The sequence below is a fragment of the Mizuhopecten yessoensis genome, unplaced genomic scaffold (genome assembly GCF_002113885.1).
Source record: "Mizuhopecten yessoensis strain PY_sf001 unplaced genomic scaffold, ASM211388v2 scaffold8213, whole genome shotgun sequence".
Classification (NCBI taxonomy): domain Eukaryota; kingdom Metazoa; phylum Mollusca; class Bivalvia; order Pectinida; family Pectinidae; genus Mizuhopecten; species Mizuhopecten yessoensis.
In genome coordinates, this window is record NW_018407435.1 from 2578392 (window position 1) to 2603177 (window position 24786).

General features: G+C 39.7%; 1 protein-coding gene across 1 annotated transcript in view; it reads right to left on the reverse strand.

Moving 5' to 3' along the window:
* Window positions 1–24786, reverse strand: part of LOC110455384 (NACHT and WD repeat domain-containing protein 2-like) — a 41015-nt gene continuing 16229 nt past the window's right edge. The window contains exons 12-23 of the mRNA XM_021505484.1: window positions 18831–20125; window positions 17766–18001; window positions 16760–17227; window positions 15558–15735; window positions 14790–14985; window positions 13921–14054; window positions 10077–10882; window positions 9437–9633; window positions 7339–7529; window positions 5999–6121; window positions 1948–2018; window positions 1–1456 (exon numbers count right to left, since the gene is read on the reverse strand). Of these exons, the coding sequence (XP_021361159.1) occupies window positions 764–1456; window positions 1948–2018; window positions 5999–6121; window positions 7339–7529; window positions 9437–9633; window positions 10077–10882; window positions 13921–14054; window positions 14790–14985; window positions 15558–15735; window positions 16760–17227; window positions 17766–18001; window positions 18831–20125 (4588 nt within the window). The 3' untranslated portion in view covers window positions 1–763. The remainder of the gene's footprint in view (window positions 1457–1947; window positions 2019–5998; window positions 6122–7338; window positions 7530–9436; window positions 9634–10076; window positions 10883–13920; window positions 14055–14789; window positions 14986–15557; window positions 15736–16759; window positions 17228–17765; window positions 18002–18830; window positions 20126–24786) is intronic.

Consider the following 24786-nt stretch of genomic DNA (forward strand, 5'->3'; position numbering starts at 1 on the left):
ATCTATCTAGCTACTGAACATTGTATCATAAAAAATTAATGGATTATGTCATTATTTATCTAGCTACTGAACATTGTATCATAAAAAATTAATGGATTATGTCATTATTTATCTAGCTACTGAACATTGTATCATAAACTGCCGCTGCTGTTTGACAAGAATTCGTGCTGTGTCAAAATATTATGCAATCCGGTGTAAGGGAAATAACTCTTTTATGTTGGTAAAGTCGCGTTTCGAAATATAATTCAAATATATTCCAAGAACATTTATGAGATTTTGTGATGAATTGTATATTCCATGACAGGAAATAAAGTCACTACATATATTATTGATATGAATAAAAAATAAATGAAAATAGTATTATAGTAGTTATTGATGCTCAACGTGTTACTGAAGCAATTAAATTTAAAGTGGTGAGCGGCTTTAACGTCACACTGACATCATTCTAGTTTTAAATTAGGAAAAAAACATCTAGAATTTATTGGGGGTTAATAAGAATCAAATGAAACAAAACTTTTTTTTTTAAATTCTAGCCCTGCCTGTATCCTATCACGGTTGCCATAGTTACCTTATGTAATACTGTAATTATTCAGTTGTTATGATTTAAAGATATGATATATTCATTTGGGAAACGGGTATTATGGTTTCTTATCTTATCCCAATCTAGTTGTCATAACTACCATAATATGCTTCACCATACAACTAGTGCCACTCGGGCAACGGCTTCAAGTTTTGACAAGTCACACATCTGTTGTCACCCAAATTACAAAATATTGCATGCACCACTTTCGTTGTTTGCCTGTATCTTCTGACTGGAGAAGCCCAGAGCCATGCCCTGCGCATTGGTTATGGTGGCCCCTATGTTCAGGTTGTACTTGCCCTTGAGCATCTGTTTGAGGACAGGGTTTGGTTTGAGTGTAGCAGCACTAGAGTCTCCCTCTGGAACCAAAACAACATAGCCCCGTCGTGTAAACTCTACCAGATCCACCTGACTATCTGTATAGAACGTAGTCAACGATAGGCCACGTCGAAAATCCCAAATCACAATCCTCTTATCTTGGCAAGTTGTTAGGAAGTGGGTACCTCTCTGGTGAAACTTGATGTTGAGAACAAAGTTGTCGTGCTTCCTGACCTTGAACTTTAAGGTGCCTTCCAGCGTGTTCCAAATATAGATAGATTTGTAGCCACCGGACACAATACTTTGACTGTCCGGAGAGAAAACCGCTGTTATGACGGTCGACTTCTGTCCCAGCCGGAACTTATAGGCACCAGTCATCTCAATGACCCGGATACTTCCATTGGTTGAGCCACACAAGGCAAGGGATTCGTCTGGACTGATCGCGGTACATTTGGCTGCAGACATATCTGTGTCCACTTGTGACATGTCCATCATTGCACATTCTGTGTTCTCTTTCACACTGACCACTACTGGGAAGTCAAACATACTGGACACAAACTGTAAAACAAAGAGGGTAAGTTTGAGGTCAAACTAACCAGGATGGTCAAACAGCAGGGCATACACTAGCTGTAACATACAGGGGGAAAGTTTTAGATGAAAATAACAAACAATTGTCTGGACCATTCCATGAATATTTCCAATGAATTTCGGTGAAATCAGTTCTGAAAATTTGAGTCATATTGAAACCAAAATTTTAAAATGGCAGTCACGGTGGCCATATCGGATTTCAAATTGGTTTCTAATAACAAGAATTAATCAGGACCCTGTACTGATCATTTCAACAAAGTTCTGGCTTAATCTGTAAAATCTGGATTAAAGTTGAATTTAGACTTACTAGATGGTTCCTATTGTGGTCAGATCTGTTTTTACATCGGCTCCAAAATAGCAAGAACTGTTCACAACAATACATCGTTCATTTCCATTAGTGTTTGGTGAAATCAGTCAATATTAATTAGCGGTTAAGTTAAATAATTAAATGTAAAGGTTACCTTGGTGCCGCTGGTGTTGATAGCCACTGTGTAGAAGGAGTAGAGTAGAGACAATTCCCTCAGCAGATCACCTGTCAAACAATGAAAATTAGATAACCTGTCAAACAACGAAAATTATATCACCTGTCAAACAAGGAAAATAATATCACCTGTCAAACAAGGAAAATAATATCACCTGTCAAATAATGAAAATTATATCACCTGTCAAACAACGAAAATTATATCACCTGTCAAACAAGGAAAATAATATCACCTGTCAAACAAGGAAAATAATATCACCTGTCAAATAACGAAAATTATATCACCTGTCAAACAATGAAAATTATATCACCTGTCTAACGATGAAAATTATATTACCTGTAAAACAACGAAAACTAAATCACCTGTCAAACAATGAAGACTATATCACCTGTATAACAAGGAAAATTATATTACCTGTCAATCAATAATTTATATCACCTGTCAAACAACGAAGTAGAAAATGAACAAAATATTTTACTATGAAGGGTATTGGTTTCCAGCATATCTGGGTCTAGAAAAGGTTTTAAAAATTTAAGCCAATTTGATCCCTTTTAGCTATGCCCCTCAGACCTTGGGGGTGGGCACTATCAAATCGTCTTTTCATAGTTATAATGTAAAGTTTGAATAATTTCCAATTGAAAATGGACCAAAAATACCCAAAAGTATCATTTTCCTTTATAAACTATAGTATACTTCGCCCCCTCCCCAGGGGCAAACATGGAGTCTGGGGGTCATGAAATTCTCATTTTTGATAAAGTACCTCAAGACCCTGAAGAGAAATTGGTTTCCAGCATATCTTGGTTTGGAGAAGAAGATTTTAAAATATTAAGCCTATTTCACCACTTTTAGCCCCGCCCCTCAGAGCCTCTGGAGGTGGGAACCATATAATTCACAATAGTGGTGCATATTTGACGAAGGAAGGTTCATGCAAATTTTTATTGAAATAGGATCAGGGGTTTCTGAGAAGAAGTCGAAAATGTAAATTGTTTATGGACAAACGACGACGGACAAAAGGTGATTAGAATAGGTCATTTGAGACTTCGTCTCAGGTGACCTAAAAAGGGTCCATTTCTCTTTATATAGTGGGGCCGAGACCTGGATTTAGAATGCGACATCCTACTTCCCAGGATACATTTGGTCAACGTTGGTGAAATAACATTGAAATTATGCTGTGGGCAAACTTTGGTATCAAAAATAAACATCGGGCCATTACTCTGTATATAGTGGGGCACAAAACCTGATTTTAGTGCGAGACATACTGTCTTCCCAAGATACATAAATATGGTAAGTTTGGTCAACGTAGGTGATATAACATAGAACTAATGCTTGGGACAAACTTTGGTACAGTACATTCCACCTAATATCACGTCTGTTAATGTCACTTTCCTGTTATTATCATGTTTTTTTGATGCACCGTTTTTCTTGCTATATAATCAATGCAATTCAATTCTTTTATTATCACCTGCTTTTATGTCGATTTCTCTTAATATCACTTTATTTTGGCCACTGGCTCAAAAAAAATACAGGTAAATGGTGGTAATGATTCATGATAAATGCCCTGGGGACCTTCTGTCACACCCTGGACACATTATGTAAACAATGCCTCGGCCTAACAAGGTATTTTTTACACCTGGCTGACTTTTAAACAATAGGTTACACCTGGCTGACTGTTAAACAATAGGTTGACTTACATACTTGTTAACATGATATTAACCTGTGGTTGGGGGAGCTAGGACAGTCTAACAGCTGTAAACTTTTCTAATGCCAAGTGTGATGTATTCTTTCAACTAATTATAACATGTGTACTATCTTCCTTTATTAACCTATAAAAAGATGTTACTAGAGAAAGAACAGTATATATATCAAGATATAGGTAAATATTTACGAAGTTTCATGTTTAAAATTGAATTTGATGCAGAATACCATCCAAACACTTGTATGCCTACATCACTACTGCAGTAAACAATCATAATTACAATCGTACTGATCATTTTGCTACTAACTATATGAAATGTAACTGCATACTGAAATGAAATACAAACAATAAATTTATTTCTATACTTATTTACTTATATCTATATTTCAACTAGGGTAAAGAACAAGGTTAGTTACAAAATATCAATCTTCTTCGTAGAGCCACATCACTTAGGCATTTGACTAAGTTCACTTCTGGTTTTGAGGGTTGAAAAACATCAGAAAATATGTATTCTGTTTATGTCATGTTTCTGTTAATATCATGTTTTTCTCTGACAAATGGAAAGTGATATTAAGAGAAATCTACTGTATTAAAATTAAACAAAGGGCCATAACTCTGTATATAGTGAAGCACAAGACCTAATTCCAGTGCACTGCACACTTTCTGTGGGTGATGCAGGTAACCTTCAAGTTTGATCAAGATATCTTAACGGTTTAAAATTTAAGGGCCGGACAAGAATTTACTGAAAATGTTGCACTAATACCTGGTCCGAAGCTTATGCTATACCAGAGCTTATGTCCCTCGTCCGTTCCTAACAATTTCTTCAAACGACTTCTTCTTCTTAACCACCTATTGGAATTTAACTAAATTTGACTGGAAGCATCCCTAGGTGGTGGGGATTCAAAATTGTACAAATGGTTGGGCTGCACTCCAAGGGGGCTGAGGGGCGGTGCCAAAAAGGGTTAATTGGCTATATTGCTTTAAGCGACTTCCTCTCTACAACTAAAAGATGGACATAAACCATATTTGACTGGAAGCATCCCTAGGTAGTGGGGATTCAAAATTGTACAAATGGTGGGGCTGACCCGCCAGGGGGCTGAGGGGCGGGGCCAAAAGGGAACAATTCTTCTGTAGAACTATGCACTGGATATCAATCATATTTGGTTGGAAGCATTCATGGGAGGCAGGGATTCAAATTGTACAAGTATTGGGGCTGACTCCCTTGGCAAAAGGGTGGGGCAAAAAATAGTTTATTGCTTGGAAATGGTTGCAATCCCCACCCTATAACCCTTTATACAATTGCTGAGAATGAAGAGAAGAACGCACATATGTTTCCAGGATTACCCAGGGGTCTGCTCCACCCTTGGAGACTTAACCCCTGGGTCATAACTTTGAAACGGTTAAGATCCCCACCCCAAAACTGTATATACAAATGCTGGGCATAAAGAGACGCACGCAGTCATGATATTAGAATTGACCCCGGGGTTTGGTCACAACCCTAGGGACCTAGTTTCTGAGTCACACCTTGAAAACAGTTGAGATCCCCACCCCATAACCATACATAAAATTGCTGGGCATGAAAAATCTATTACAGATAGGATACAAGGATTGTCCTTGGGGTCTGGCCCATTCCTTTGGATCTTATTTGGAGAATATTTTGCCATGATTACTTTGATATCCAGGTGAGCAATACAGGCCTTCTGGGCATCTTGTTTGACCTTTGACCTTGAGGTGAAGGTCACAGTGACCTAATTCCAGTGCACTGCACACCTTTTGTGGGTGATGCATGCATACCCAAAGTTTTATCATGATATCTTTAACGGTTGAAAAGTTATGGCTCGGACAAGTTGCGATTAGAAGAACCAGAGGAAGAAGAAGAAGAACCAGTACTTATACAATATGTCTCCCTTAATTCGAAGGGGAGACATAATTATATCACCTGTCAAACAAAGTTACTTATATCATCTGTCAATCAAAGGTACCAGAGATTGTGTTGATGGAATAATCAAGAACAGAAAGTTTAAAAGAAGCCATTAATTTTTTATTATCCTTCATATAATCTAAAACTTTTACTTCTGGTGAAATTTTGGCAGCTATTGTATATAGTGTGGACATGTTTAAATGTATATAGATATACTCATTATTGCAGATTCACCGTATCTTTGATGGTTAAAAGTGACAAAAATGTTCACTAATTTACCTTTATTGACAATTACCAAAAGTTTGACTGGCCAAAGATTTCCCAATGTATAGTAATCAATTTATTTGTTTAACACATTTTTTTTAAATATCAGAGTCAAAAGTGTAAAACTAGTACATGATTCTGTTTCTCACCTGTTCTGATATTCCAGATACTACCCTTGGCCTCCATTCCTGCTTGACCAGCCACAAGGATGTCGCTGGCCTCAGCCATACATGACATGTCATGTTTACACTTGACAGACTTGTGGATGACCTCTGTAAGAAGAAACAGTTTTCTCATACAATGTTAGTGATGGGCCTCAGTAAAGTATTCCACATTACTTAGTAGGCCATTAATATTTAGCCAAAATCAAGAGCATCCATTGTCCAAATCTATATATTGGTCAGAACCCTTTATTGTATGTCTCTATACCTGTAATACCTCTGTAAAGAATAAGGTCTAAAACTGTGGATAGTATTCACTGTTACAGTATCAGTATTAATAAACAGCATTTCAACAAATGACTTAAGAAAACCTTGAAAAATAAAGAGAGGTTCATAAGATTATAGTAAACAAACATTATCCTAGGGACTAGAGCCCAGACACATGTAAAGACAACCTGACTATGGACCGAAGCCCAAACACATGTAAAGACACACTGACTATGGACAAAAGCCCTGCAGATACATATGAAGACACACTGACTATGGACCGAAGTCTAGACATATGTAAAGACACACTGACTATGGACAAAAGCCCAGACACATGTAAAGACACACTGACTATGGACAAAAGCCTAGACACATGTAAAGACACACTGACAATGGACTGAAGCATAGACACATGTAAAGACACACTGACTATGGACCAAAGCCCAGATACATATGAAGACACACTGACTATAGACCGAAGTCTAGACACATATAAAGACACACTGACTATGGACCGAAGCCCAGACACATGTAAAGACACACTGACTATGGACTAAAGCCCAGACACATGTAAAGACACAATGACTATGGACCAAAGCCCAGATACATATGAAGACACACTGATTATGGACCAAAGCCCAGACACATGTAAAGACACACTGACTATGGACTGAAGCATAGATACATGTAAAGACACACTGACTATGAACTGAAGCCCAGATACATGTGAAGACACACTGACCTTGGACCAAAGTCCAGACACATGTAAAGACACACTGACTATGGACCAAAGCCAAGATACAAATAAAGACACACTGATTATGGACCAAAGCCCAGACACATGTAAAGACACACTGACTATGGACCAAAGCCAGACACATGTAAGGACACACTGACTATGGACCAAAGCCCAGACATATGTAAAGACACACTGACTATGGACCAAAGTCCAGACACATATAAAGACACACTGACTATGGACTGAAGCCCAGACACATGTAAAGACACACTGACAAAGCGATTACTTCATATCTTCCCTCCTCCTTACTCAGAGAACTCACTTGTTTGCATGTCCCATACTTCAATGTTTCCCTTTTTCGAAGCAGCCACCACAAGGTCACCTGCTGACCCAACCAACAACAAGGACAGGGGTACAGATGTCATGGTCACCCGGCTCTTTACCTGGTTGGACTTGAGGTCTTTAATTACCATTTCTCCACTGGACAGCGCCAGGTAAATCTCTCGAGCATCACTGTTACAAGTAAACAAATCAAAACAGAATATACTTTATCTCAATACAAAACTAGTAAGAGGGAAGGAGTTGGAGAGAAAGATTTAGAGGGACAGATTTACAGAGAAAGAGATGGAGAGAAAGAGATGGAGAGAAAGAGATGGAGAGAAAGAATTGGAGGGAAAGAGTTGACAGGAAACTCCACAGAAGTCTTTTTTTTATGTAACTGAAATGACATAATGAAACAAACAAACCAGAACAATGGCAGGCCCTTCTTACTGACCACTACTTTCCCTAACTGCTGACTCTTTCTTACTGACCCCTTCTAATTGACTCTTCTTTCCCTACTAACTGATCCCTTCTTACTGATCCTACTTTCCCTACCTGCTGACCCCTACCTACTGACCCCTACTTATTACTCTACTTTTTCTACTAACTGACCCTACTTTCCTTACCTGCTGACCCCTTCTTACTGACCCTACATTATCTACCTCCTGACCCCTTTTACTGACCCTACATTATCTACCTCCTGACCCCTTTTACTGACCCTACTTTCCCTACATGCTGACCCTTTCTTACTGACCCCTACTTTCCTTACCTGCTGACCCCTGCTTACTGACCCTACGTTCCCCACCTGCTGACCCCTACTTACTTACCCTACATTCCCTACCTGCTGGCCCCTACTTACTTACCCTACTTACCCTACCTGCTGACCTCTACTTACTGACCCTACTTTCCCTACCTGCTGACCCCTACTTACTGATCCTACATTCCCTACCTGCTGACCCCTACTTACTGACCCTACATTCCCTACCTGCTGCCCTCTACTTACTGACCCTACATTCCCTACCTGCTGACCCCTTCTTACTGACCCTACTTACCCTACCTGCTGGCCCCTACTTACTTACCCTACTTACCCTACCTGCTGACCTCTACTTACTGACCCTACTTTCCTTACCTGCTGACCCCTTCTTACTGACCCTACATTATCTACCTCCTGACCCCTTTTACTGACCCTACATTATCTACCTCCTGACCCCTTTTACTGACCCTACATTATCTACCTCCTGACCCCTTTTACTGACCCTACTTTCCATACATGCTGACCCTTTCTTACTGACCCCTACTTTCCTTACCTGCTGACCCCTGCTTACTGACCCTACATTCCCTACCTGCTGACCCCTTCTTACTGACCCTACATTATCTACCTCCTGACCCCTTTTACTGACCCTACTTTCCCTACATGCTGACCCTTTCTTACTGACCCCTACTTTCCTTACCTGCTGACCCCTGCTTACTGACCCTACATTCCCTACCTGCTGACCCATTTTTAATGACCCTACTTACCCTACCTGCTGGTCCCTACTTACTTACCCTACTTACCCTACCTGCTGACCCCTACTTACTGAGCCTACATTCCCTACCTGCTGACCTCTACTTACTGACCCTACTTACCCTACCTGCTGCCCCCTACTTACTGACCCTACTTTCCCTACCTGCTGACCGCTACTTACTGACCCTACATTCCCTACCTGCTGACCCCTTCTTACTGACCCTACTTACCCTACCTGCTGGCCCCTACTTACTTACCCTACTAACCCTACCTGCTGACCTCTACTTACTGACCCTACTTTCCTTAACTGCTGACCCCTTCTTACTGACCCTACATTCCCTACCTGCTGACCCCTTTTTACTGACCCTACTTACCCTACCTGCTGGCCCCTACTTACTTACCCTACTTACCCTACCTGCTGACCTCTACTTACTGACCCTACTTTCCTTACCTGCTGACCCCTTCTTACTGACCCTACATTCCCTACCTGCTGGCCCCTACTTACTTACCCTACATTCCCTACCTGCTGACCTCTACTTACTGACCCTACATTCCCTACCTGCTGACCCCTACTTACTGACCCTACATTCCCTACCTGCTGACCCCTAAGGCATCAGTGGTAAAAGTCTGCTTAAGCTCCTCTTCAAACATTGGTATCAGTTTAGAGGCTATTTCCGTGTCGTCACAGCAACCCTCTGTTGTCGTGTTAAACTTGGCCATGACCTTGTTGAGGTCCCAGGTTTTCACACAGTTGTCCTTGGAAGCAGATATCAGCGTCTTCATGTCTGAGCTCTACAAATAAAACATTTATATTTTTAATAATTATGAGGCCAAGGAGTTGACAATATGTTCTGTCTTAGTCAAGAATACTCAGGTTAGACCTGAAATTCTAGAAACGATTTGGATGAATAGTTAAATGGACTAAATTCTCAGAAATTCTATAACAGCTTTGCTTATCTCAATAAATGAATGTAAGTGGGCACACCATGACATCAAATTTACTGACCCCATCTTCCTCAACATTCATCATCATTTTTGACTGCAGCCTACAGCTTTAATAGTGGCGAAACCTGACATGACAAGCGGAACTCTTAGATTTGCCAAGGTGATTAGTTCAACAGAATTTCAGCTTAATCCAAACATACATTTTCAAGATGGCACGGTCAAGCTATATTGAATTTTAATTCAGCTAAAAATTTGACCGCTATATAGGACATTATATGTAAGAAACTAACCACTAAGACCTGTACCACATCCATGGTGTGGCTATTTAGGCTGCAGAATGGGATCACTGATGAGTTTGGAGCGTCCACACTACCGCAGTACGATATATGTATCGCTCCATTAGTCCTGCGGTGTGATGACACAGCAAAGATCTTATCTGAGCCGAAAAGTTTCAGACAGTCCATGCCCCAAGGGTCTTTAAACAACTCTGGTATTGTAGCCTTGGTAACCATGTCACCACTGCTGATGTCCCAGATTTTCCACGCCTTGCCGTGCTCACCCTTTATGCACATAGTGGCGCAGGGGGCAGCAGATAGGTAGCGTTGTGTCGGGTGAAGTGACAAAAGCGTGAGACGGTAGGATGATCCACTGTCCAAGGTGTGCAGGAATTTTCCTGTTTCAAGGTCAAGCATGCACAGTTGGCCTTGGCAGCCGTATTTGCGGTAGATTAGGACATTACCGTTAGTTATTATAGATGCACTTCCAATGTCTGAGAATGAAGAACTAAACTTATCCATCTCTTCTGTATCTGGCTGTTTTGCATCAAATAGAAATTCGCCTTTTTCTAGATTCCACACCTTGTAGTAACCATATATGTCATTTAACACGGCTAGAAACTTCTCGTCAGGGGAGATAATCAGATTGAACACCTCACCATACATCTTTTTCTTAGAACGAAATCGTTTTCCACTAACTTCATTGTCCTTGTCTTGATCTGAGTTAATGACATCCTTTTCTCGTTGATCTGTGTCCAACACATGCTTGATTTTGTTCACACCACCACGAGTATCCGTGAGACAAACAAAGACTTTCGACACTGAAATTATAACATACAGGATAAATAAGACGAGACAATGCTCACAGGAGTGAAACTTGCTTAGTTGAACTTCAGAAACATTCAAATTAGAAACACCTATTAACTTTCTTTTTAGAAGAAGCAACTTTTGTTTACATTAATGCACAGTAAATCAGAAATTCAGTATAAGGAAACTTTAATTCTTGTCCTTACAACTTACCAGATATATACACCAGGTAAATACCAAATGGTGTGGCCCCAAAAGGCACTGCAAGGTTTTCATGAAGAACCTTTATTTCTTATTTCCTCTGGACCTTTCATATAACTGAAAAAAACTCTGTTATTTCCAGAATTTGAAGAGATCTTTGAAAATTTTCTATAACCCTTTTTTAGTTATGTCCTTCAGCGACCACAAAGGAAAGGGGCACAAAATCAACAAAACTAAACCACCTTACTCTTATGTTGCTTCTCATAAATTTGGTTGAAATCTGTTTGGAATAGATGAGATATTTGTCAATTACTTTCATTTCAAGGAAAACCCTTTTTGTTGGAATAGACGAGGTATTTGTCTGTTACTTGATATTCTATATAAACGCTTACAGTTGGAATAGACAAGGTATTTATCTGGTACTTGATATTCTATATAAACGCTTACAGTTGGAATAGACGAGGTATTTGTCTTATAAACCCTTACAGTTGGAATAGATGAGGTGTTTGTCTGTTACTTGATGTTCTATATAAACCCTTACAGTTGGAATAGACAAGGTATTTATCTGTTACTTGATATTCTATATAAACCCTTACAGTTGGAATAGACGAGATATTTGTCCGTTACTTGATATTCTATATAAACCCTTACTGTTGAAATAGACGAGGTATTTGTCCGTTACTTGATGTTCTATATAAACCCTTACTGTTGGAATAGACAAGGTATTTGCCCGTTACTTGATGTTCTATATAAACTCTTACTGTTGGAATAGACAAGGTATTTGTCTGTTACTTGATATTCTATATAAACCCTTTCTGTTGAAATAGACGAGGTATTTGTCTGTTACTTGATATTCTATATAAACCCTTTCTGTTGAAATAGACGAGGTATTTGTCTGTTACTTGATATTCTATATAAACCCTTACTGTTGGAATAGACAAAGTATTTGTCTGTTACTTGATGGTCTATATAAACCCTTTCTGTTGGAATAGACGAGGTATTTGTCTGTTCCTTGATATTCTATATAAACCCTTACTGTTGGAATAGACAAGGAATTTGTCTGTTACTTGATATTCTATATAAACCCTTCCTGTTGGAATAGACAAGGTATTTGTCTGTTACTTGATATTCTATATAAACCCTTATTGTTGGAATAGACGAGGTATTTGTCTGTTACTTGATACTCTATATAAACCCTTACTGTTGGAATAGACGAGGTATTTGTCTGTTATTTGATGTTCTATATAAACCCTTACTGTTGGAATAGACGAGGCATTTGTCTGTTACTTGATATTCTATATAAACCCATACTGTGGGAATAGACAAGGTATTTGTCTGTTACTGGATGTTCTATATAAACCCTTACTGTTGGAATAGACAAGGAATTTGTCTGTTACTTGATATTCTATATAAACCCTTATTGTTGGAATAGACGAGGTATTTGTCTGTTACTTGATACTCTATATAAACCCTTACTGTTGGAATAGACGAGGCATTTTTCCGTTACTTGATGTTCTATATAAACCCTTACTGTTGGAATAGACAAGGTATTTGCCCGTTACTTGATGTTCTATATAAACTCTTACTGTTGGAATAGACAAGGTATTTGTCTGATACTTGATATTCTATATAAACCCTTACAGTTGGAATAGACGAGGTATTTGTCTGTTACTTGATACTCTATATAAACCCTTACTGTTGGAATAGACGAGGAATTTGTCTGTTACTTGATATTCTATATAAACCCTTAGAGTTGGAATAGACGAGGTATTTGTCTGTTACTTGATGTTATATATAAACCCTTACTGTTGGAATAGACGAGGTATTTGTCTGTTATTTTATATTCTATATAAACCCTTACTGTTGGAATAGACGAGGAATTTGTCTGTTACTTGATATTCTATATAAACCCTTATTGTTGGAATAGACAAGGTATTTGTCTGTTACTTGATACTCTATATAAACCCTTACTGTTTGAATAGACGAGGTATTTGTCTGTTACTTGATGCTCTATTTAAACCCTTACTGTTTGAATAGACGAGGTATTTGTCTGTTACTTGATGCTCTATTTAAACCCTTACTGTTTGAATAGACGAGGTATTTGTCTGTTACTTGATGCTCTATTTAAACCCTTACTGTTTGAATAGACGAGGTATTTGTCTGTTACTTGATGCTCTATTTAAACCCTTACTGTTTGAATAGACGAGGTATTTGTCTGTTACTTGATGCTCTATTTAAACCCTTACTGTTTGAATAGACGAGGTATTTGTCTGTTACTTGATGCTCTATTTAAACCCTTACTGTTTGAATAGACGAGGTATTTGTCTGTTACTTGATGTTCTATTTAAACCCTTACTGTTGGAATAGACGAGGTATTTGTCTGTTATTTTATATTCTATATAAACCCTTACTGTTGGAATAGACGAGGGATTTGTCTGTTACTTGATGTTCTATATAAACCCTTGCTGTTGGATTAGACGAGGTATTTGTCTGTTACTTGATATTCTATTTAAACCCTTACTGTTGGAATAGACAAGGTATTTGCCCGTTACTTGATGTTCTATATAAACTCTTACTGTTGGAATAGACAAGGTATTTGTCTGTTACTTGATGGTCTATATAAACCCTTTCTGTTGGAATAGACGAGGTATTTGTCTGTTACTGGATGTTCTATATAAACCCTTACTGTTGGAATAGACAAGGTATTTGCCCGTTACTTGATGTTCTATATAAACTCTTACTGTTGAAATAGACAAGGTATTTGTCTGTTACTTGATATTCTATATAAACCCTTACAGTTGGAATAGACGAGATATTTGTCCGTTACTTGATATTCTATATAAACCCTTACTGTTGGAATAGACAAGGTATTTGCCGGAGCTGGAGGCTGTGATGCAGTGTGCCTCATGGTGAAGTTTCATTAGGGTGGCTGACTTGGACTGGAATACCTGGTTGTATTCATTCTGGTTCTTTACATGTATGTATCTATCAATAGAAAGGCATTTCATATATCTTACAATCTACCAATTGATATATACAGGATCTTACATGAGTTTCCATTTCATATGAGATTTTATGAAAAGAGTTTTAGGAGTTTTTATTTTTGCGAGCCATGGCGAGCAAAAATTAAAACCTCGAGACAAGTTTCATAAAAGCTCCTCTGGAGCACAATTTATGACGTCACGTCATTGTCCATATTATGACATCACAATCGATTTATGACTGGCACAGCCAATGAAAAACGCTCCAGGGTATGTTACACTAGTGACATGTGTAAAAATATTACACAGGCGAATTCACTGGATAACTGGCCGATTGTGTGAAAAATACTTTTTTTTTAACAAAAGTAGGAACTGTACACAATTATAATAGAATCTTACAATCATTGATTTTATGTTATAATAAAAATGATGTACTCAAGTTTAATGATCACGGTCATAACTATTTGCTCACTCAATCTGGAGTTTAAATATCTCCAAATAAGTAAGGCCTGGTTGATTAAAATATCATTCAGAAAAAGACTTGCTAACTTAGGGTGTTTTCAGAGGAATGGTCTCTTTACAAGGGGGATATTTCATATGAATAGTCATGAAATTATTTTTCATGTGAATGGTCTCTTGTGTGTTTTCAGATGTGCTTTCTGTCATAAAAGAGTGTTACGTGGTCTATTGAGAGATCTGCCATGAAATATGATATCTACATAAGTTATATTGTACATACTTGTTCCCGGCCAAGAAATTGACAGCCGTGAAATTCCTTGTCAGTTTGGTCATGAACACACTGCTTCCATTGTCTGCTAGGTCAAACGTATGGATTAAGGCGGTGTCAAATCTTGATGTGGGCGGAGTCAGGACAAACAAGTGATTGACATCCTCCTGTAGGTACATCACATGACTCAAGTCACGTGACATGGAATCTGGGAATCAAATGTTAAATACATGTTGTCATACCTCCTCCCAGTAACAGAGTAAATAAAAGTTTATTTCTGTCCTGCAGCTCAATTCCTTGGTTACATTTTCACAAAATTATGGGAAATCAATAAGAGTTATTTCCCCTGAAGTACTGAGTGACTGAAGCAGAACCGTTGTTAGTAAGCCTAGGCTTTTTATTTCAAACGAGCAGGAAAATATGAGCATTTCCATTAGGTAAAATAACCTATTTATTACCATTGTGGGAAGACATGAAAATATGTAACTTTTCAGCACGTCATATTGAGTTGGTTAACAAATATTCTTACATCCCTCAAAGAAGGGTAATCAATGTGTAATCAACATAAAACATAATTAAAGTTCCTTTACATACAGGATTATCACTTTCATATGATATTTATATATCTAGTAGAGAATCTATCATTTTTCTGTGGCAGAGAATGTATAATGAGGCTCTGCCAAGTTGTAGCCTCAGCTCTAAAACATTATCTCAAAAGTTTCTGTTTACACACCTGAATAAGAAAGGAGGACAAAAAATACCATGAAAGACCACACTTACTTCCCGTCAGGTAGATCTCAATGTCGATGGTGAACCAGAGAACGCCCCCTGGTGGGGGCATACAGAAGGACCGGGGTGCCAGTAGTGGGGTAGAGGTTGTGTCACACCACTCCTGGGCCCCCTTTACCAGACTGTGCAACCACTTTGTCTTAACTGTTCCACCAAGTCTGGCCATCAGCTGTTTATCAAATATGTGTTTATTACTTTAATTGTCACTGGTTCCCACAACAAGGGACAGAAAAAGACACCAATGTACAAAAAAACACTGACCAGATATCACTGTTAATTAAAATATGTTTCACCTTATATAACATTAATCTTACCTACAGGAAACCAGGGGAAGTATTGCAAGCAATCGTAAGTCCCCCACCTCTGGACAGACTTCAGTAACAAACATGAACAAAGGGCCATAACTCTGTGTATAGTGAGACAGAGACAAGACTTCAGTACTTGACACTCCACCAAAAGCAATCACAAGAATAGTGAAGGTGAAAATACATTATAATAACAGTGACTTTTGACTGATCATGCCCATGTTCAAACTAGTCAACTAGTATACTGCAAAGCAAGCATTCCCGAAAGTTTCATTAAAATCTGTTAAGAAATACAGTCGATAGAGTGATCACAATAAGTTTGACAGTGAAATCATATTATTAGTAAGTGACCTTGACCTTAGACTGATCATACTCATGTTCAAACGTGTAAAAACCTACCTCCAAGGTAAATATACCTGTGACATTTAATCTGTCGAGAAAGACAGCAGCTAGAGTGATCACCATTGATGTGTGACTGTTTATATTCTATTTTTAGCAACAATGACCTTGATCTCTAACCAATCAAGTCTATATTTGGAACAGTCTAATGTTATCAAAGGCAAACATATCAAAGAAGTTTCAATATAATTTATCAGAAAATACTGCTGCTAGTGCGATCACAATGAGCATGTCAGTGAAATTCTATTTTAACTAAGTGACCTGGACATTTTACCCATCATGCCTCCATTCAATGGCGTTAGGTGTGACAAATTTGAGAAGCCAGGTCTACATAATAATCTCCAACACCATTTGTCAGACCTGTAAACAGTTTAACTTGAAGAACAAAATTATTGAATAAAATATTTTTTTGAGAAATCCAATTTTATTTCTCACTGGCTACAAGCTGGGAACTGGAAAATAAAATCTATCAAATGGGATAAAGTGTACCTGTATTGGAAGGTTGTTAGTGTCCTGCCGGATGATGTTGACACCCATCAGTAAAACTTCTTGAACAAATTTGATGTCATTATAAATCTCCTCATCCAGGAAACCCTCTGTATCCATGGCAACCAAACACAGACGGAGATCCTCAATTACCTCAGCAACACCAAGTGTTTTACATTTGGCATATAGGAAGTTGAAATTGCAAGCTATGATGTCACGGAACACCTGATAGCGCTGGCATTTGATAAGGTGGTAGGGCAGTTCGATGAGTTTGCGTGTGTTGTACATGTTGTGGCAGTATAGGGTGGGCTGTTCCGGTACTGAGCGGACGGCGTTAGGGTACGACGCCGTCTTCTTTTTGTATAACTTCAGAGCTTTTCGCTTCTTATACCAGACTCCCTGGAAATAGTCTGCCAGTAATACATGTATCTTCACAGCACGATCCTTCGAGAGATACCGTTCTGTTGCCATCTACAGAAATCCAGGTAAAATACTCGTGAGACAATTATGAGACGACAGTAACACAAGGTGTTGGAATATCAGTATTCCCTATGGTCGCAACGGTGGTATTAGGAAGACAACAATATCTTGGCGACTGGTCTACAAAGCATAAACAGTATAAGTCATCATCACTTGTATCATTTTAGAGAATTACCCAGAAGGCCAACACAGATTAACATTAAGAGCCAACAACCTTTTTACAATACATTTGTATATGTAAATGTATATACAATGTAATCTTTGAACTTGTCCTTAACACTTAACAGTATACAGCCATGAGCCAAATAAGGTGAAAACCTGTGCATAAATAGGATAGATGTCATCTGGAAAAGAAATAACTACTGGGAACTGAGGAAGTCCCTGTGATCTCATTAAACAAACACAGGTTCTGGTCATCTTCAAATGTCGCCTCTGCCTTACCATTATTGAAAAAAGAAACAATTGGTGACAGATATCTAGACAGAAAAATATTTTCAGTTGATCTGTTTATAATGAGGAGATGTATTACCTCTGTGAACTGACGATGGTACCAGGAGAGTACAGAAGTCACACCAGACCTGCGTTCAACAAGGTAGTCTAGTACACTGAAGAGTGCCCGCGTGAGGACAGCCGACGGGAAGCGGATGTTTTCTGGGTCTGGAGGTAGATGGTACAAAAATGTGTCTTGCAGAACTTCATCGTCGAGGGAGAGAATGTCTTCAAGCTCCGACAGTGATAAGCCATCACGTGCAGCACTCAGGTAACCTAGCAACACAAATACAACTACTGTAGCAACGAACTCTACAGTTTGTTCATATGTAATATCACAACACCGATGTTTACTCAAACAAAGGAGAAAAATTAACAACTTTGGTAGTTTACATTTCTTACTGAATTAAATATATATCAGAAGGACAACAATTGCTCCCTGCTCATCAGAATCTGTTAGCCATGGAGAGCACTATTGTTCCCCGTATTGATGTCAACTTTCTCTCTCAAGACATTTTAACTTCTCTTAAACGGGCCTTAGAATATTGTTGTTTGAAGTTTTTACCATATTTGACCCCTGCGACCTTGAAACTAGGTCAAGGTCATCTTAATGAGGAAACTTTATAGCACACCGTCCCAGGTACCTACATGACAAATATCATGACCCTGGGCCTAATGGAAATTGAGAAGAAGATTGTTAAAGCTTTTAACCCATGTTGACCTTTGACCCCTGACAAGCACTTAAAGTTAACCTTTGACCTCATTACTGTAATTAAGGAAAAAGATTTGCACTGCTGGTCTACATAACATACCGAAGTACCATAACATATTTGACCCCTGTGACCTTGAAAGTAGTTAAAGGTTATTTCAATAAGGAAAGTTTATAGCAATCCATCCCAGGTACCTACTGGCCAAATATCATGACCCTTGGTTCCCAGTTCTTCAGAAGAAGTGATTCAAAAGAAAAAGTTGATCGACAGACGACGGACGGACGGACGGACGGACGGACGAAGGCCGCAGTATGGCATAAGCTCACATGGATCTTCTGGCTAGGTGAACTGAAAATAAGTGTCGGCAGACCTGACAATAATGATACAACACTTACCATATAAATGAGTTATAATGATTTCTCCGTGTTCTTTTTCTATGGATTCAAAGAGACGAACAATGGCTTCCTTGATGCTGTTTCCAACAGCTGTTTTGGACATGGCAGTAGAAGATTTCCACGTTACAGCCCGGTCAGCCAACAGCTTCACGTAAAGTGGCTGGCCTACCTTCGCAGTCTTGTCCAGCAGATGGCGCCACTGAAGCTTTGTAAGTCGTCGACTTTTTTCTTTCAGAACATTTTTTATAATGTTTTCTGAAGTTTCTTGCGACAAAGAAGGAACGTGGACCATGCTGTCATGTGAAGGTAGTAGAGAGCGGAGGTTTTCCAAACAATTGTTGTGTTGAGGTATGGCTGACACGACAATGTGAACACCAGGTGGCACCTTGAGAGGCAGCCAACGCATGGTACTTGCATGGTCAGTCAGCTGCAGCTGGTCAACCGAGTCTAGAAGGATGACCAGTGGTCGGTCCTTGGTCTTAATCCTCCACAGCAGAGCTAACATATACTGAGTGAGAAAGTGGAAATCACTCTCCAGGTCAAGGTTCAGAGGGGGCTTCACTTTGTACAACACCCAGATCTGTAGACAGATGCCCAGAAGTACATCACGGATAGAAGACGAATTGGCTGAAGTTCCCAAAAAGCGCACAATCTGAACAGAATTCGGAAACCATGTTTTACTAAGTTCAGCTATCTTTGCCATCACGGATGTTTTTCCTGACCCTGAACTGCCATAAATAGTGACTGGCCGACAATAGGTTTTCATCGCTGGTAAGCGGATCATTTCAGTTTTTGGGTTTCGGCTAGGGTCATTTTCGTGATCGAGGTCAAGGTCAGCGTGATTGTATATTATACCCAGCTGCTTCAATCTTTCTTTTGTTCCTTGATATTCTGCTTGAATCTGTTTGAGTTCATCCAAATCTTTCTTGGAAACTTGTCCATCCAATGACTGATATAAAGATACAACAGAAGATGTATCCATTTCATCTGTGTCCTTTTTCCCATTCTCTTCACTTTGACCTTTAATATCTGTATCGGTGTGAGTTGCCATCATTTTCTGTCGCACTGTTTCCAGCAGATCAGCTCGTCCACAGAACACTCGACTTTTATGATTGGCGAAATGTAGATGCTGTAGAATCTCTATATACATTTTTTCATTGATACCAAAATGTTTGCTGTCTTTTTTTTCCAGTGATTTTTCTATCATCCTTGTCATCTTGTTCTCAAAATCTTCACACATGTCGTTGAGGTAGTTCATGTGATCTGTGTTGCTGGTGTCCACTCCTGCGGGGGTCCTGCATACAAAAAATACACCATTAAAATATCCTTACACAAAAACCTTATATATACACAGTCAATCCCATCTTACTCAAGCTCGTGGGTCCAGCTCAATTCTTCAAGGAATACATGCATTGTATTCAACAAATCCAAGGTTATTTTAACATTGTCATGTATCGATCCGGTGGGACGGCAGATTAGCTCAGACCCTGCCCATGTTGCAGATAATAGATGATAGAAAGAAGGGAGTTGAAGGAAGATTACAACATTTGATCAGAAACAAGAGGCCCAGAGGGCCTGTATCGCTCACCTGAATATGTTTAAAATAATTGGTATGAAGTAGGTGCTGTACGTACATATGAAATTTCAGAAAGATCCATCCAGTACTTGAGATAAAGCGAGAACAAACTTCAAACAGAGCCCCACCCCTATATGCAACTTAGGGGGGTCATACCCCCCAATTATACAAAATTGAGTCCCCTTGACCCAAGGATGCTCCAGACTAAATAAGGATAAAATCCCATAATCCTGATGGTCGAAGACGGATTTCAAAGGTTTTATCTCTATTTCTCCTATTGGGCCCCGCCCCTCAGGACCCTGGGGTACCACACCCCCAATGTATACAAAATTGGTTCCACTTCACCCAAGGATGCTTCTGGCCAAATATGGAACAAATCCTTTCATTCCTACAGAAGAAGAATTTTAAAGAATTTGCTATGTTTCCCCTATTGGGCCCCGCCCTTCTGCCCCTTGGGAGGCCACATCCACTGCATGCTTATACAAAATTGAGTCCCCTTGACCCAAGGATGCTCCATACTAAATAAGGATAAAATCCCATCAGCCTGATGGTCGAAGACGGATTTCAAAGGCTTTATCTCTATTTCTCCTATCGGGCCCCGCCCTTCTGCCCCTTGGGAGACCTCATCCACTGCATGCTTATACAAAATTGAGTCCCCTTGACCCAAGGATGCTCCAGACTAAATAAGGATAAAATCCCATAATCCTGATCGTCGAAGACGGATTTCAAAGGTTTTTTCTCTATTTCCCCTATTGGGCCCCACCCCTCAGGCCCCCCGGGGGGGGGGCCCCCCCATGGTTTATACAAAATTGGGTCCCCTTTACCAAAGGATGCACCTCACCAAATATGGAACAAACCATTTCATTCCTACAGAAGAAGGGTTTGGAAGAATTTGCTATGTTTCCCCTATTGGGCCCCACCCCTCAGGACCCTGGGGTACCACACCCCCAATTTATACAAAATTGGTTCCCCTTCACCCAAGGATGCTTCTGACCAAATATGGAACAAATCATTTCATTCCTACAGAAGAAGAAGGATTTTAAAGAATGATTGGCTATGTTTCCTCTATTTGGCCCCACCCCTCAGGCCTCTGGGGGGGGGGGGGGGCACACCCATGGTTTATACAAAATTGGTTCCCCTTTACCAAAGGATGCACCTAACCAAATATGGACGAAATTCTTTCATTCCTACAGAAGAGGAAGGATTTTAAAGAATTTGCTATAATTCCCCTATTGGGCCCTGTCCCTCACCCCCCAGGGGGGCCAGACCCACGGTTTCTCCAAAATTTGTTCCCCTTCCCCCAAGGATGCTTCAGACCAAATATGGACCAAATCCTTTCATTCCTACAGAAGAAGAAGGATTTTAAAGAATTTGCTATATTTCCCCTATTGGGCCCCGCCCGGGGCCAGACCCATCATTTATACAAAATTGAGTCCCCTTGGCCTAAAGATGCTCCAGACCATATTTAGTCCCAATCTACTTCGGGCAGGTGAGCTAATAAAACTGCTCAACAGTTAAAACATTTCTTGCCATCTCTATTTATAGTAAATATAAAATAAAGAAATGTATATGCAGCTAATATTATTTACATACTCCTCCATGTACCTATCGTGTGACCTATGTCCACCATACTGTACTCTGTTACATTAATTTTACAGAAGTACAAAAAGTAAGATACTGTTAGGTAGAGGAGTTCCAGTTAGCACCTGATAAGGCTTGCTCCTGTAGGCTCCTGACAAATTTTGTGTTTTTCACGAATATACTTATTTACCAACACTGAAGTTTGCCATATTATTATTTGAAGGAGTGACTACCTGTGTGGCAGTCTGTGCGTCGAGGCTTGTCCTTGGCATACAATTGTTGTGATACACAAGGTGTGACTACCTGTGTGGCAGTCTGTGCCTCGAGCCTTGTCCTTGTCTACAATAGTTGTGATACACAAGGTGGGACTCCCTGTGTGGCAGTCTGTGCCTCGTGGCTTGTCCTTGGCATGCAATGGTTGTGATACACAAGGTGTGACTACCTGTGTGGCAGTCTGCGCCTCGAGGCTTGTCCTTGGCATGCAATAGTTGTGATACACAAGGTGGGACTACCTGTGTGGCAGTCTGTGCCTCGAGGCTTGTCCTTGGCATACACTAGTTGTGATACACAGGTGTGACTACCTGTGTGGCAGTCTGTGCCTCGAGGCTTGTCCTTGTCTACAATAGTTGTGATACACAAGGTGTGACTCCCTGTGTGGCAGTCTGTGCCTCGAGGCTTGTCCTTGGCATGCACTAGTTGTGATACACAAGGTGTGACTACCTGTGTGGCAGTCTGTGCCTCGAGGCTTGTCCTTGGCATGCAATAGTTGTGATACACAAGGTGTGACTCCCTGTGTGGCAGTCTGTGCCTCGAGGCTTGTCCTTGGCATGCAATAGTTGTGATACACAAGGTGTGACTACCTGTGTGGCAGTCTGTGCCTCGAGGCTTGTCCTTGGCATGCAATAGTTGTGATACACAAGGTGTGACTACCTGTGTGGCAGTCTGTGCCTCGAGGCTTGTCCTTGGCATGCAATAGTTGTGATACACAAGGTGTGACTACCTGTGTGGCAGTCTGTGCCTCGAGGCTTGTCCTTGGCATGCAATAGTTGTGATACACAAGGTGTGACTACCTGTGTGGCAGTCTGTGCCTCGAGGCTTGTCCTTGGCATGCAATAGTTGTGATACACAAGGTGTGACTCCCTGTGTGGCAGTCTGTGCCTCGAGGCTTGTCCTTGGCATGCAATAGTTGTGATACACAAGGTGTGACTACCTGTGTGGCAGTCTGTGCCTCGAGGCTTGTCCTTGGCATGCAATAGTTGTGATACACAAGGTGTGACTACCTGTGTGGCAGTCTGTGCCTCGAGGCTTGTCCTTGGCATGCAATAGTTGTGATACACAAGGTGTGACTACCTGTGTGGCAGTCTGTGCCTCGAGGCTTGTCCTTGGCATGCAATAGTTGTGATACACAAGGTGTGACTCCCTGTGTGGCAGTCTGTGCCTCGAGGCTTGTCCTTGGCATGCAATAGTTGTGATACACAAGGTGTGACTACCTGTGTGGCAGTCTGTGCCTCGAGGCTTGTCCTTGGCATACAATAGTTGTGATACACAAGGTGTGACTCCTTGTGCACCAAACAAATAGAATAAATACTAAGGACCAGACAGTCGGGGGTAAATTATCACACATTGAGTCAAGTACTCATCTCACAAATGGTCGACATAAAATATATAATATTTACAACGAAAATAAGCATGGCAGTTCTAGTAATCCAAGGAAATCTATAAACAATATAATTATACTGTTAAGAACATGAATGGAATCAAGCAAACTTTTCAACAAACAAGGAAGGCCCGAGTAATGTGAGTTTGAGGCAAATACATCCATGTCAGCCATCTTCCCTACATAATCACCCCGAAAAAATTCCTTTCCTTACGCAAATCATCATATGCATACACCTGGGTTATCTCAAACTTACCAGTATAAACTGTACTTCTTCATTTCCTCCGGACCAAGCTTTGGAGTGACTTGAGTGTACTTGAGCCTCTCCCTCAACTCCATAGCCTCATCATCTACAGAGCCATCTATCAGGTCTGTAAACCTCCCTACAATCACATCACCAGTGATCAAGTTTCCTTCCTGTTTTCAACTTTACATTTATGAATAATAAACTGACATTTCAAAGATTGGGAATTAAAGTTATTTCATAAGACTTCAACTTTCTAAGAAAAGAAATTAGAAATACATTTATATTATTTATATATATAATTTAAAATGAAAAAATCTATTACTAATAAAGAATGATACACTGAAAACCTAATGACTCAAAACCTGTCCAGATCCGTAATTCAAAGAGTATATGGTAATCAATGGATATTTCAATATTGGTCCAAGATTTTCAAGTATTGATCTGTAAAATCCAGTGTGTTTCCGTGAATGTAGGAATATTTCAATCCTTATAAAAATTATTTGAAATGTCCAGAAATGAATTTTAGTAAATGGAATGTAAATATGAGGATTGTTTTTCAATTTCTTAAAAGCTTATTAGAGTAATATTACGTTAACATCCAATGGGAATCAAACCAGGCAGTCTTTTTTGCTGCACTCACCAACATGCCGCAAAATATACATATTTGACCACCAGTGCATGTCTGGTTACCTAAGAGTATTAAAATAACGCTGCTTGGACCAATGAACGAGGGGAATTCAAATTACTAATGTATTCAAGTTCCAGGAAGTGGGGTTTCAGTCATACATTGATAGGTGTGAAACAGAAGTCTGCGTCGACAGATACTGTCACAAAACAATCATTTCACTTACAAACAGAAGTCTGCGTCGACAGATACTGTCACAAAACAATCATT